We start from the raw sequence: 14,374 nt of genomic DNA on the forward strand, positions 1-14,374 counted from the left end.
GAGAACGCAATAACCCGCCAGTTAACACCCATAGAAACTCGGTGTGAACAACAACCTCAAGAGGCTCCCACGAATTCTAGAAATGCCGAGAATGGATTCCTAGTGGCCTTAAACTCGTATCGCACTCAGGCCACCGACCTGCTTGGTAACGGAACATAACAGAGGGAAATATACCTCACGACTTCGCCAACTTAAACAACAAGAGGGAGACCCGAGAAAATTCACCAATGCAGGAGCATTCCAAAATCACATAGAAAGAAGCCGAACAATTACCACTTCTTCGCCGAAAACATCAAATGCTTATGAGGTCAATAACTAACCGAATCAGAAAATGACCACGCACCTCGTGCCATCGCAAACTGGCAATCAAAACGTCAGAGATCTAAACCGAAACGTCGAGATCGAACCAGCATACCAACTATGGTACGACGACTTAAACCCCAAAGAAGAACGAGCTCGAAGAACGCTCAGAGTCTGAGTCGAATCCTCGAGAAGCTTATTTCCAAAAAAAAAAAAAGAGAAAACCCACCTGAAAAACAGCTTGAAGTCATATGACCACAACCTGTATGGGGGCAAGGGAACTACCTAACGAAAAGTGGCATCACCTAGCAATGAAGAGGTGCGACCAACCAAATAAGCGAACCGACTCGATTTATGGAGAATCGAAATTATGTTACTCGATCAAATCAATTAAAGCTTACCAGGGAAGGGCCGGAAACATCATCAAAACCCGATAACTTATTTCCGGCCCCGACCACGAAATGACACTCTAAGCACATGAAACTGTCAAGCTCGATATTCCACATGCGACGCTCTAACTATACTCCTCAAAGTCAGGGGACACGAGCTCTCCCGAGTAATGATCAACATTGGAAATTCAATTGGCGTTATCTTTTACGACGCATTCAAAGGACGAGTTTCCCCAAAACCCTTCTAAGACAAGAATTTACGCCGCTAATTGTCTTCAATGAAGTAAACGAACTCGCCGTACAGCAAGGAGAAATCATCAAACAATAAATGATCATAAAGGAGCAAGAATCTCAAGGATGTCAAACATGATAAACGACTTCCATGACCTTTATTTGTGTAGACACCGAGATCGCTATCCCGACCTGGAATGATTGATTATAGATCCAACCATGACCACTATAAGCATGATCCACAACGAAGAAACTAAGCCGCCCTCCCACTCACTAGATGCAGGAGGCAAACAGGCTAACCACCAGATCCGATGGAATCAGACATCACACTTGATCTCACAAGATAAAAATTCGTGAGGTCCCGTGTCAACTTCGATAATTACAGTAGTACCAAAATCTCAGACACTCCCTAAGCAAGATGAGAATCCCATTCGAGACATGAAGTCCAAAAAATTTTGAACCCTCACGACACTCTGCTCAGGAAAAACAGAGCAAGCCGACTTAACGGTGACCAATAAGAGCAAACCTTCCACAACGAGCATCAACGCATATAACCATGTTGGGATCTACAATCCTCGGTGTCCGGCCTCTTGGGGTTTGGATCGAAAAAAATGACCAACCAAGTGGAGACAATCATGTTGCTCGATCTAATACATTAGGACTAGTTGTTCGAAACAAATGTAGAGAGATCTCGCAGCACATCAAGCCGAAGCACTCAGGCTCCCAAGGAACTAATCTAAAAACATAGATCACAGCCCATGCAACGGACACGATCGAGCCACCAAGAATCTCCAGGTGCTCCTAAGCTTTCCATCTCATGATCTGTATATTTTTAGACCAAGGAGACGTCTGGACAGCACCTCGATCCGAATCAAACCACCACAGCCTGAGTCTCAATTGACTAGGTAAAGATTGGCTCCGCTAGCTCGAATGCGAAAGCCTACCAGTTCGCGCTCCAGTCAATTTGACCAACCGAAGACAACGCGGAAATCCCTCGAGCTATCGAGCTCCCGAAACCTTAATGGCGCCGATACGAACTGTATGAAACACATATCCGCCATCACTAAGAAAACACAGATCTTGCATCTGAATTAAAAAGAAGGACAAACTAGACCTCTAACGAAGCTTGGAAACACAAATGATCGATAAGTCACCCCTCTTCGATAAAGGGCATCGAGTTTGATCTCCGACGTACTTTAGAAGCTCGAGGAGCCGAAAGTGCATCTTGCTCCACGAAAACAACGAGCCATATGTCCAAGGAACCTTAGCAGCTCAGTGGCCGAGCTCGACTCTTCAAGAAGATCGACCAACACAATTCCCAAAAAGTTGAAGTCAAGGAGCCAATGAAACATTACACTCTCAGATTGATAGTGAGCTTTGGAACAAGCTCTTATCGTACCTCCAGAAATATACCAAGCACGATATCGAGCAGATCGAGACATGTTTAAGCGAAAAAATACATCCACTTCATTATGAAAAGAGCCACCGAACGCCTGATTTCAAACGATCTCGAACTACTTGAAGGGCCAGTATATCTCTTTCCCTAGAAGAAGCGAATAGATCTTATCTACACTGAATCGTGGAAAATCACGAACAAAATCCAAAACATCGCTAAAAGGTCCCGACCACGAAATCATTTCCTGTTAAGGAAAACGATAAATCTAGACAAACCATGCAGAAATATTCTAAGATCACATGTCATCTAAACGATATTTTAAAACAAAAGCCGCAAGAAGCAGTAAGCGCGACATGGTCCGCGATGGCATACTACGAGTTGTGCACATATCAAGTCAGGAATTCACAGCCTGAACATATCTTCCTATCATCGGCTACATGAAGAACACAGGATCATACATCCAACACTCGTTCGAGTCCAACCTACCACAAGAGATCAAAGGAACTCATTGTACTTCTCAGAATCAGCAACTTTGTCAACCAGCTCGACCTTTTACCTTTAATGCCACGAACTCGATCCACTTTCCATATTTCGTGCAACATTTTCGATATACTACATCGAGCTCTTATCCCGACCCAAGAGCATAAACGAATTCGATTACCCAATGATCAAAATATTTTCAAACGACTTGTTACAATACTTTTAAGATCAAACTCGCATTTTGATCACGAAGGAACCAAGACTAAAAGCTCAATGCAATCTTTCTTGCGCGATCTTGCTATCAAACGGCAAACAACTTTGTTTTGGTTATTAGAAAGCTTTTTCGTTCTCCAACCTCGTCACCTCGCTTGAAGAACTAGGGTAAAAATGTTGGACCATGATTTTTACCAAATCACTCCTACTATAATTATATGTTATTATAGAAATTATTGTGGGACAATAATTCATCACCAACTCTCGTGTTGTTATTAAACGTCAAAGACAAAGTCAAAAGTTTGTTACCGATGTCAAAAGTTTGTTACCGATCTCTCGGACTCACATGGATGTAAGAAGAGGTCAAAGACTGAATTTTAGGAAGCACGTGCAACAACTGGAAACCCTTATAAAAAGACAAAGCAATTGATTTATAAGGCCATCTTCCAAGAGAGCTTACGGGGGGGGGGGGGGGGGGGGGGGCTCACAACGACAAATAAAACACCATCCATTACCAATATTATTAAGGAGGAGACGTGTGCACTTAGTGAATCCAGGCTTCATGCGTTAACATAGATCAATAAGACGAAGGATTTACTACACATCATCATATACGTTTCTCTATCACTCCAATACGTCTCCACATTTGTTGAAGAACAAGACTTATCCTTCGTACGATAAACGATCTAACGAGATCGTAATCGACTGTCTCGAGTTCAACTCGTTCCCCATTCGTGAATGGGGTCTCATTCTAAAGGAGGTAAACGACATCTCGCCCGAGATGGTAAGAGATAAAACCGACATTTTCTGAGAACTGACGAACTCGATGTCTCTCCTGAGAACCGACGAACTCGATGTATCGATCGGGACTGACAAACCCGACGTCTTGCTCAAGACCCATGAAACCGACATCCCTTTCGAGATGATGATAATCGAACTACGTTTAGACTTGATCCCACGACGGGTACGTAGGCAGCTCGTTCTTGAGTTCAGTCACGATCTTCTCTTTCCCGATATCTTTATGATATTCGACCTGCGAATATAGTCCATTTTCACCGACTCATACCTGATTATATCGTTGTGTTCTAAGGATATCGTTGCCAACATCTTTTTGCTTCCCCAGATTGAACCCTTGATCACTATCAAATACTCAGTGTAGATTTTAGGTTCTACAATTACTTTATAAATTTAATAAATGATTAGATTTGAATGTGTTGGCTTGTTTTAGTTAGCTTAAAATATCTTAAATTGTATTCAAGATTTCAGAATAGCTTACCTAAACTAAGAGATATATCTGAACTGGTATTTTTTTAATCTTAATTGGTATTGATGAATTTATATTTTAAATATAATCAAAACCTGTAAATGAAATATACATTCTTACTTTCTTAGTATTATATATTTGCATGTAATTTACGTTTGTGACATGAAACTTTTTTGAAAACTAAAATATACATTGTTATACAGAAATATAAATTATAAATCGTAACGTATTTATTTTTATAAAATGAGTATCCGTGCGAAATCGTACCGGTTCCTTACCTAGTATATGTATATATATGTGAACTTTGTTTATGATTTAAGGACTCATGTAAATATTTGTTTTCGATTGGTTTTTCTTTACGAAAGACAAAAAAAATTGTTTAAAAGAATGTTTGATTTCCGCACTTTTCATTATTTAAGACATTTTGTAAATCAAAATGAGAGAAAAATAAACTGATTTTTTTGAATAAATAGATAGACTGATCGAGGGAAAGATACATTGATTGAGGGACACTGACTTCAGTTACCTTAAATTTTTGCATGCTAATCGCCTTATCCACCTACTGATATTAGAATCTAACTATTCGAATTATTACATCAAATTTATGACAATGAAAATTCTAAGAAACCAAAATCAATGCTTGTGTTTTAGAACCCCTTATCTCACTTGAGGTGGCTTTTTATTTTCTGTTTAGTTGTTTTTCTATATACGATAAGTCCGAAAATTTGTAGCTTTGCTTCGCGAAGAAATTTAATCCGCGCTGTATTTCAAATCTCATCTGACTCTTTCAAACAACTGTTTTTAATTACTTTTTAGTCAACACTAATGTTTTTTTTTTTAAATTCCAAGACTTTTCTTTTAAGTACCAATTTTGGTATATCATTTCAAAGTCTTCATAGATCTTAAGACTCTTTCAAACCGATTCATTCCTCTCTCTATATATATATATATGTAACATAACGTAACATAAATGGGAAGTTAAAAGAATCACATTAGGTGTCCGTATCCCCAATCTTTCGATGATGATGACTACTACAAAAACTCGTAACACCTTTCTGAGTCACTTTGTCTTGTTCCTTTCGTGTTTTGTGTTGATGGAAGTTGGTTTAGGACGAAGCCCGACAAGTGAAATTAAAGTAGGAGTAGCTCTTGATCTCAAAACAACATTTTCCAAGATCTGTCTCACTTCACTTAATATGTCGTTGTCCGATTTCTATGAAGATCATCCTAATTACCGTACAAGACTTGCGCTTCACGTCAGAGATTCCACGGAAGATGTTGTCCAGGCTTCAGCTGCAGGTTCGTTTCTTTTCTCTCTCTTGCTTCTGTTCTACATGTCTGGCCGTTACCTAATTTCCTATACGTACGTAGTATGTTATTAATTAGATTAAACTAAATAAAACCTACTTACTAATTAAGAAGTTAAGGTAACATGCAGACATGATTCAGCTGGTTACTATTTTCAATAAATCTGAACAATCTTTCCGATGATTATTAGAATTCCTTGTTTGGAAGTCTTCTTTTGTGGTCTTTGCTTAGAGTCTTGGTGACGATTGCTCTTTCAAATTTAACTATTAAATTCTAAGTTCTCCTAATGTGGTATATTCAAAGAGAACTCTCTGGATAGACAAAATCTCATGTCTCATTCTTTTCTAGAAAGTCTTGGCGACTAGCCGATTTGTATGGTTGAGAATTCCTGTTAATATCGTCAAATTATTTCTCATTTTTCACTGGTTTTCGAATATTACTAGATCACTGATGTAATGTATATGCATGATAACTTTACCACAAATGTTTTCTCTTATGTTAATCAATGTTTTTTCATTATTTATCACTGTCATAAAGATATAGGACGGGTAACCAAGTGGTCTTGGCCTAGTGGTAAAGGAGTTCCAGCTGGTGCTTCCGCCCTGGGTTTGATTCTTCTTGGCCACCCATGGACGTCTTAAATGGCAAGAAAACCTGGATTTCTATGGGTCTTTTGGTGATTAGTCCTTGGGCCTAGAAAGCCTTTGGATCACACCAAGGTTATAAAAAAAAAGATATAGGACGGGTTTTTTTTCTTATCTTAAAGAAGTGTTATATCTAATGAACATAAAAAATTATTCAACATTTACTAACTTTTTATTAATGTTATGTATCATATGATTTGAAATAAATAATTAAAATTTTAAATATATATTAAAAGTAAGCAAAATATTTTGATTGATTCATAATCAATATTTTTAAATATATGGTAAGAATTATATTGTAGTTGGTTAATTAAAGTACTTGCATAAATGATTAAATACTCAAAATTCAACATGGATTACTATCTTGTATTTTGGACTATATATTTGAGTAGTAACTAGTCATTTCATTTTTATATGATCAATTTGTTTTTAATTTGTATATCAAAAGAAAAATATATCATTCCAAATATTCTCCTGCTCAAAATTTTTTATGAACAACAAAATCAAAATTCATTTCGTCTAATATGTTTAGGACACACATAATATTCTAATAATAAATTCTGTAGAACAAAGGTTTGTTTTATATTGTCTCGCGCTCATTCAATCTTTTTGTTTTGCTTGTGGTGTAAGCAGCCTTGGACCTAATCAAGAATGAGCAAGTGAGCGCCATCATAGGACCAAGAAGCTCTATGCAAGCTGAATTCATGATAAGAATGGCCAACAAATCTCAAGTACCGATCATCACATTCTCAGCAACAAGCCCTCTTTTAACGTCCATCAAGAGCCCTTACTTTGTCCGTGCCACTCTCGACGACTCGTGCCAGGTGGAAGCCATTGCGGCCGTTGTTAACTCCTTTGGGTGGAGAAGCGTCGTGGCCATTTATGTGGACAACGAGTTAGGTAAAGGAATTATGCATTCTTTGTCAGACGCTTTACAAGACGTGGAAGTCCACAGAAGTGTGATCTCTACGGAGGCTAGCGATGATCAGATTCTAAAGGAGCTTTATAAGCTTAAGACAAGACAGACAAGGGTATTCGTTATCCACATGGCCTCAAGACTCGGGTTCCGGGTTTTGCAGAAAGCTAGGAAGATCGGGATGTTGGAGGAAGAGTATGTCTGGTTACTATCAAATGGAATGACGAATATGATGAGACATAATGGTCGTAGCTTAGAGACTATGCAAGGTGTGCTAGGTGTGAGGAATCATGTCCCTAAATCGAAAGAGCTTGAAGATTTTCGTTTGAGATGGAAAAGAAAGTTCCAGAAGGAGAACCCGTTGATGAGGGATGATGTAGAGCTGAATGTTTTCGCATTATGGGCGTATGATTCCATCACTGCATTGGCCATAGCCGTGGAGAAAAGCAACACAAAGAACTTAAGGTATGATAACGTTAGCGCTTTATCAAATAACACTACAGATCTTGGGACCTTAGGGGTCTCTCGCTACGGTCCAAGTCTTCTGGAGGCTCTCTCGGCTATAGAATTCAAGGGTCTAGCAGGAGAGTTTAAACTCCTTAACAGGCAGCTCGTGGCATCAACTTTTGATATCATCAATGTTGTTGGAAACGAAGAGAGGATAATCGGAACATGGACACCAAGAGACGGACTTATGAATGCAAATTTAAAGAAAACTACGTCGTTATCAAAGGAAAGGTTGGGGCCGGTGGTATGGCCCGGGAGTTCGTATGGTGTTCCAAAAGGTTGGGAGGTACCAACGGACGGTAAGAAAATTAAAGTAGGCGTTCCCGTAAAGCAAGGCTTCTTCAATTTTGTGGAGGTCACGACAAATCCGATCACTAACGTAACAACCGCAAAGGGTTACGCGATAGACATCTTCGAAGCTGCTCTTAAGAAGTTGCCATATTCAGTCATTCCTCGTTACTACCGTATCGAGTCTCCAGAAGATAACTACAATTATTTGGTCCACCAAGTCTATGACGGGGTTAGTTCTTTTTTTTTTTTTTTCCTTCCCATATTCCCAATTTATAACAAAATTATGTAAGTGTAATGAGATTCCATCATACAATCACCATTGGTAACAAGTCCATAATATAGTAGATTAAATAATTTTTTTCTTTAACGTGTGTTTTTTGTTAACATATTGTTAATAAATGACGCAGATGTTGGATGCAGTTGTTGGAGATATAACCATAACAGCAAACAGGTCATCGTATGTTGATTTCACATTACCTTACACCGAGTCTGGAGTATCTATGTTGGTGCCGCTCAGGGACAACGAAAACAAGAACACATGGGTGTTCCTTAAACCTTGGAGCTTAGACCTATGGATCACCACCGGTTGCTTTTTCGTCCTCATCGGTTTTATTGTGTGGCTGTTCGAACACAGAGTCAACTCCGACTTCCGTGGACCGCCTCACCACCAGATTGGCACCAGTTTCTGGTTCTCTTTCTCCACTATGGTCTTCGCTCACCGTAAGTTCTTACAACAATCAAGAATACGATAGTGATAAATGTTAAGTTTATTGGCTTAACATATATTATAGTAAGAAACAATATTATTAAAACAATATTATTATTATTATTATTATTTTATTTTTGTAAAACAATATTATAAAGTAGAGAAATTGTTTGTGTATATAGGCGAGAAGGTGGTGAGCAATTTAGCAAGGTTTGTGGTGATCGTCTGGTGTTTTGTGGTGCTTGTGCTCACTCAGAGCTACACAGCGAATCTCACCTCTTTCCTAACGGTACAACGTTTAGAACCAAGAGCTACAAATGTGAAAGACCTCATCAGAAATGGGGAGTCTGTAGGGTTTCAACATGGCGCTTTTGTTAAAGATACTCTAAAAGGTCTAGGATTCCCCGAATCACAGCTCAAGGCTTTTGGTTCTGCTGAAGAATGCGACGAGCTTTTGTCCAATGGGACATCGAAAGGCGGTATAGCAGCAGCTTTCGACGAAGTTGCCTACCTTAAGGCTATCCTTTCTAAGTACTGCTCCAAATATGCAATAGTTGAACCTTCCTTCAAGACTGCTGGTTTTGGGTTTGTAAGTTCCTTATATTCTCTTTTCACTATTTTTAAAAGGATTTTTTTTTTTAAATACCAAAAAGTTAGTATGTATTTTCATTGCTCTCGCTTATTTTGTTTACGTGATTAAACGCGTAGGCATTCCCAAGGAACTCGCCTATGACAGGAGATGTATCAAGGGCTATTTTGAATTTGACTCAAGGTGAAGAAATGGTAGGCATCGAGAACAAATGGTTCAACCGTCTCAGCTTCGCTAGTGAATGTCCTGATCCAAAGACAGCTCTTTCATCTAACCGTCTCAGCCTCAGTAGCTTCTGGGGTCTATTTCTAATAGCAGGCATTGCTTCATTCCTGGCATTTCTCATCTTTGTAGGCCACTTCTTGTACGAGCATAGGCACACGCTCTGCGATAATACCGAAGGTTCCTTGTGGAGAAAGCTAACGTCTTTGTTCAGAACCTTTGATGCGAAAGACATAAAGTCTCATACTTTCAAGAACAGTGCCGTTCATAATGTGAGTTTACCTGTTACTCAGTGTACTCCGAGCCCTTCAACTGTGCAGATGAGACCATGGCCACGAAGTATGTCATTAAACAGGGAATTTGAGCTAAGACGAGCTTCTTTTTTCATGAGCGAAGAACGTCTCACCACGCAACCGGAACATAATAAACATGGAGCATCTGATATTGAATCTAGAGCTGAACGATAGCTAGAGAGTTAAGAAACTCCGAGGGCAAGGTAGATAAAATAATCTAGGTTCTATCATCTTAGATAAAATATATAAGGTCTTGTTATGAAAATAACTGGAATTTTATTGTATCGCGGGAATTTAAATAATGACAAAATTTATACTCGTAGGATTTATAACACTGATAGAATGAGTTTATTATAGAGAGAAGAGAAGAGTGAATGAATGATTTATAAACGATCGATTCGATCGTTTATATAGAAGTAGGATTTACTGTGCAAATAGTGCAGCGGGCCCCACATCCTTTTATTTTTCAACATAATCGGTGGCTGTGTTATTTGACTTTCATAACACTCCCCCTTGGGGGCCGGTGACACTATCCGCTCCCGCTTAACGTCTTTGTTGCCTCGTTAAAAACCTTTCCAGGAAAACCCAATGGGAAAAACCATAGTAAGGTAAAAAGAGTACAACTACGTAAGCTCCCCCTCGAATGAGAAGTCATAGATCCTTATGATGACGCATTCCAATGTTACGAACATGTTTTCTGAATACTGAAGTCGGAAGTGATTTTGTGAAGAGGTCAGCTGCATTGTCGCATGATTGGACATATCTTACTTCAATCTCTTTCTTCTTCACGAGCTCTTGAGTGTATGAGAAGAACTTCGGATGAATATGCTTCGTTCTATCGCTTTTGATATATCCGTCCTTTGTTTGAGCAACACATGCTGCATTATCTTCATATAAAATAGTTGGCTCCGTATTTTCGCCAATCCCGCTGCTTGAACAGATGTGTCGGCTCATTGATCTCAGCCATACACATTCTCTACTTACTTCATGGAGTGCAATGATCTCAGCATGATTTGAAGAAGTAGCCACGAGCGTTTGTTTCTGGGAACGCCAAGATATAGCAGTGCCTCCGATCGTAAAAACGTATCCTGTTTGCGATCGGGCTTTGTGTGGATCTGAAAGATATCCTGCATCTGCAAAACCAACCATTTGACCTTTTGAACTTTTAGGATAAAATAAGCCTAAATCAATGGTCCCTTGGAGGTAACGAAAAACATGTTTAATCCCATTCCAATGTCTTCGAGTTGGAGATGAGCTGAATCTTGCCAAAAGATTCACAGCAAATGATATATCAGGCCGTGTACAATTTGCAAGGTACATCAGCGCTCCAATTGCACTTAGATATGGTACTTCCGGACCAAGTATCTCTTCTTTCTCCTCAGGTGGTCGAAATGGATCACTTTCAATATTAAGTGACCTAACGACCATCGGGGTGCTAAGAGGAGTTGATTTATCCATGTTAAATCGTTTCAACACTCTTTTAGTGTATGTGGATTGATGCACAAATATACCATTTTGTGAATGTTCTATTTGTAGGCCAAGACAATACTGTGTCTGTCCTAGATCTTTCATCTCAAATTCTCCTTTGAGATAGTCTGATGCCTTTTGTATTTCCTTTTGAGTTCCGATAATGTTAAGATCATCAACATATACCGCGATTATTACAAATCCGGATATTGTTTTCTTGATGAAAACACATGGGCATATAGGATCATTCACATATCCTTCTTTTGTTAAATGATCACTGAGACGATTATACCACATACGTCCAGATTGCTTTAACCCATATAATGATCTTTGCAATTTTATTGCACATAACTCTTTAGGTTTGGAACTTAATGCTTCTGGCATTTTAAATCCATCAGGAACTTTCATGTAGATATCAATATCTAATGATCCATATAGATAAGCTGTAACAACATCCATGAGACGCATCTCTAGATTTTTATCAGCTGCTAGACTCATCAGGAATCTAAATGTGATGGCATCCATAACTGGAGAATACGTTTCTTCATAATCGATTCCAGGTCTTTGAGAAAAACCTTGAGCCACTAGACGAGCTTTGTATCTCGTAATCTCATTTTTCTCATTTCGCTTTCGAACGAAAACCCATTTGTACCCAACTGGTCTCACATCTGCAGGTGTGAGCACAATAGATCCAAATACTTTTCGTTTATTAAGCGAATCAAGTTCAGCTTGTATTGCATTTTTCCATTGTTCCCAATCATGTCTCTTTTGACATTCATAGACAGATTTTGGTTCTGGATCATCGATTTCTTCATTTATTTCACTTGACACAATATATGAGAAAGCATCATCAAGGTCATTTTGTTCATTTCTATTCCATATCCTTTTATTATGGATGTAATTAATAGAAATCTCATGATTATCTTTCGATTCATGATGCTCTGATTGATGATGCTCTGATTCATCAGAATCCTTATCATTTATTTCTTCCAAAATATTTTCTGCTATTTTGGGTGCATCATATATTTCAGCTTTCTTCTGTTTCCTAGGATTCTTATCCTTAGAACCAACAGGTCTACCACGCTTCAGGCGTGTTTTTGGCTCTCGTGTGTCATCCTCCTTTTCTTGTTCATTTGGCATTTTGATACGAGCAGGAGCATTTGCAGCTGGTATATGAGATTTAGTTACCGTCTTGGTATCTACAAATGCATCAGGTAGCTGGTTAGCTATACTCTGTAAATGCATAATTCGTCGAACTTCTAGTTCTGACTCTTTAGTGGGAGGATCAAGATATAACAATGATGGTACACTCCATTTTATATCACTTCCAACATTTTTGTTTTCTCCCCCTAGAACTGGGAATACATTTTCGTCAAAATGACAATCAGCAAAACGTGCTGTAAAGACGTCACCAGTCTGTGGTTCTAGGTATCTTATAATTGATGGGGAATCAAAACCAACATATATTCCCAATCTTCTTTGTGGTCCCATCTTTGTACGTTGTGGTGGTGCTACAGGCACATATACCGCACAACCAAAGATTCTAAAGTGGGAAATGTTTGGTTCTCGACCAAACGCTAACTGTAGTGGGGAATACTTATGGTATGCACTCGGTCTGATCCGAATGAGTGCTTCTGCATGCAAAATGGCATGTCCCCATACATAGGTTGGAAGTTTTGATCTCATGATCAATGGTCTTGCAATCAATTGCAGACGCTTAATTAAAGATTCAGCCAAACCATTTTGCGTATGAACATGAGCAACCGAATGTTCAACTTCAATTCCCATTACCATACAATAGTCATTGAATGCTTGGGATGTGAATTCACCAGCGTTGTCTAGTCTAACTCTTTTAATAGTATAATCAGGAAACTGTGTTCGCAGTTTGATTATCTGAGTTAGAAATCTCGCAAATGCCACATTTCGAGATGATAATAGACAAACGTGTGACCATCTACTGGATGCGTCAATTAATACCATAAAATAGTGGAATGGTCCACAAGGTGGGTGTATAGGTCCACATATATCGCCTTGAATTCTTTCAAGGAACTTTGGTGATTCTTTATCGATTTTGGTTGGCGATGGCCTTACGATCAATTTTCCTAGAGAACATGCAACACATGTCATTTTATTCCCTTGAGAAATCTCCTGGATTTTCAGTGGATGACCATGTGAACTTTCTATGATTTTACGCATCATTGTAGTGCCTGGATGGCCAAGGCGATCATGCCATAATGTGAACTCTTCTGGGTTCTGTTTTACTAAAAGATTTGATTCGATCTCATCGATATAAGTATGATGTAGTCCCGAAGGAAGTTCTGGAAACTTTTCTAATATGTGTTTTCTGCCACATTTCTCAGAAGTTACATACATGTATTTCTTTCCATCCTCAGTTGCAGACTGAGTATCATATCCGTGAAGATATATGTCTTTAAAACTCAACAAATTCCTTTTAGAACTTGGAGAATATAAAGCATTATTTATGGAAAATTTTGTTCCATTCGGTAAAGTAAAGTTTGCTTTACCAGTTCCTTCAATCACGTCTGCAGGACCTGATATTGTATTGACGACAATTCTTGTCGGTTTTATATTAGAGAAATATCTCTTTTGTCTCAGAATAGTGTGCGTTGTTCCACTATCTGGTATGCATATTTCACGAATCCGTTTCTTGGATTTTGCTCCATTAGCATTATGATCCATTTCTGAAATTGTCATAAATATAAAAGAAACATAAAATTCATTCATATAAAGAAAAAAGACACAATAATTATACAATAAGATGACGTTAAAAACATCATTATTTGTTTAAAACATGAAATATAATAATTATACATGGTAATACTGAAAACTATTCAATACTCTTATCATAGGCATTTCGATTCTCTTCAGGAGTAATCTAGTCCAGCTCATTAGCGAAGTCGGAGGATTCAAGGTATGAGGTCCCTTCAACATTTTCCGTGAGGTTCACCTCTTTAGCCTTTCCTTTCGTGGACTCTTGATATAACTTACAGAGATGTGAAGGAGTACGACAGGTACGGGACCAATGTCCTTTACAACCACATCTGTAACACACTGTCTCACGCTTCTGGGTGGTATCCTCTTGAGTTTCTTTACCCTTGGAAACTTGCCCGGGTCTAACCCACTTATTAGATCCCCTC

The 14,374-nt window shown here is 38.6% G+C and overlaps 1 protein-coding gene across 1 annotated transcript; it reads left to right on the top strand.

The window, feature by feature from the left end:
- Positions 1–3,502: 3,502 nt before the first annotated feature.
- On the top strand, positions 3,503–10,405 carry LOC125585557 (glutamate receptor 2.8-like). Its single transcript, XM_048754848.1, has 5 exons — positions 3,503–5,572; positions 6,859–8,168; positions 8,347–8,659; positions 8,828–9,234; positions 9,354–10,405. Exons 1-5 carry the CDS (start codon positions 5,293–5,295, stop codon positions 9,921–9,923), a joined length of 2,880 nt encoding a protein of 959 aa, XP_048610805.1. The 5' UTR covers positions 3,503–5,292; the 3' UTR covers positions 9,924–10,405.
- Positions 10,406–14,374: the final 3,969 nt, after the last annotated feature.

This window comes from Brassica napus, chromosome C4 (genome assembly GCF_020379485.1).
Source record: "Brassica napus cultivar Da-Ae chromosome C4, Da-Ae, whole genome shotgun sequence".
In the NCBI taxonomy this organism is placed as follows: Eukaryota; Viridiplantae; Streptophyta; class Magnoliopsida; order Brassicales; family Brassicaceae; genus Brassica; species Brassica napus.

Coding starts and splice junctions, on each gene's coding strand:
- LOC125585557 (XM_048754848.1), top strand. CDS start 5,293: ATGATGATGACTACTACAAAAACTCGTAACACCTTTCTGAGTCACTTT. Junction 8,169..8,346: donor TCCACCAAGTCTATGACGGG/GTTAGTTCTTTT, acceptor TAAATGACGCAG/ATGTTGGATGCAGTTGTTGG. Junction 9,235..9,353: donor AGACTGCTGGTTTTGGGTTT/GTAAGTTCCTTA, acceptor TTAAACGCGTAG/GCATTCCCAAGGAACTCGCC.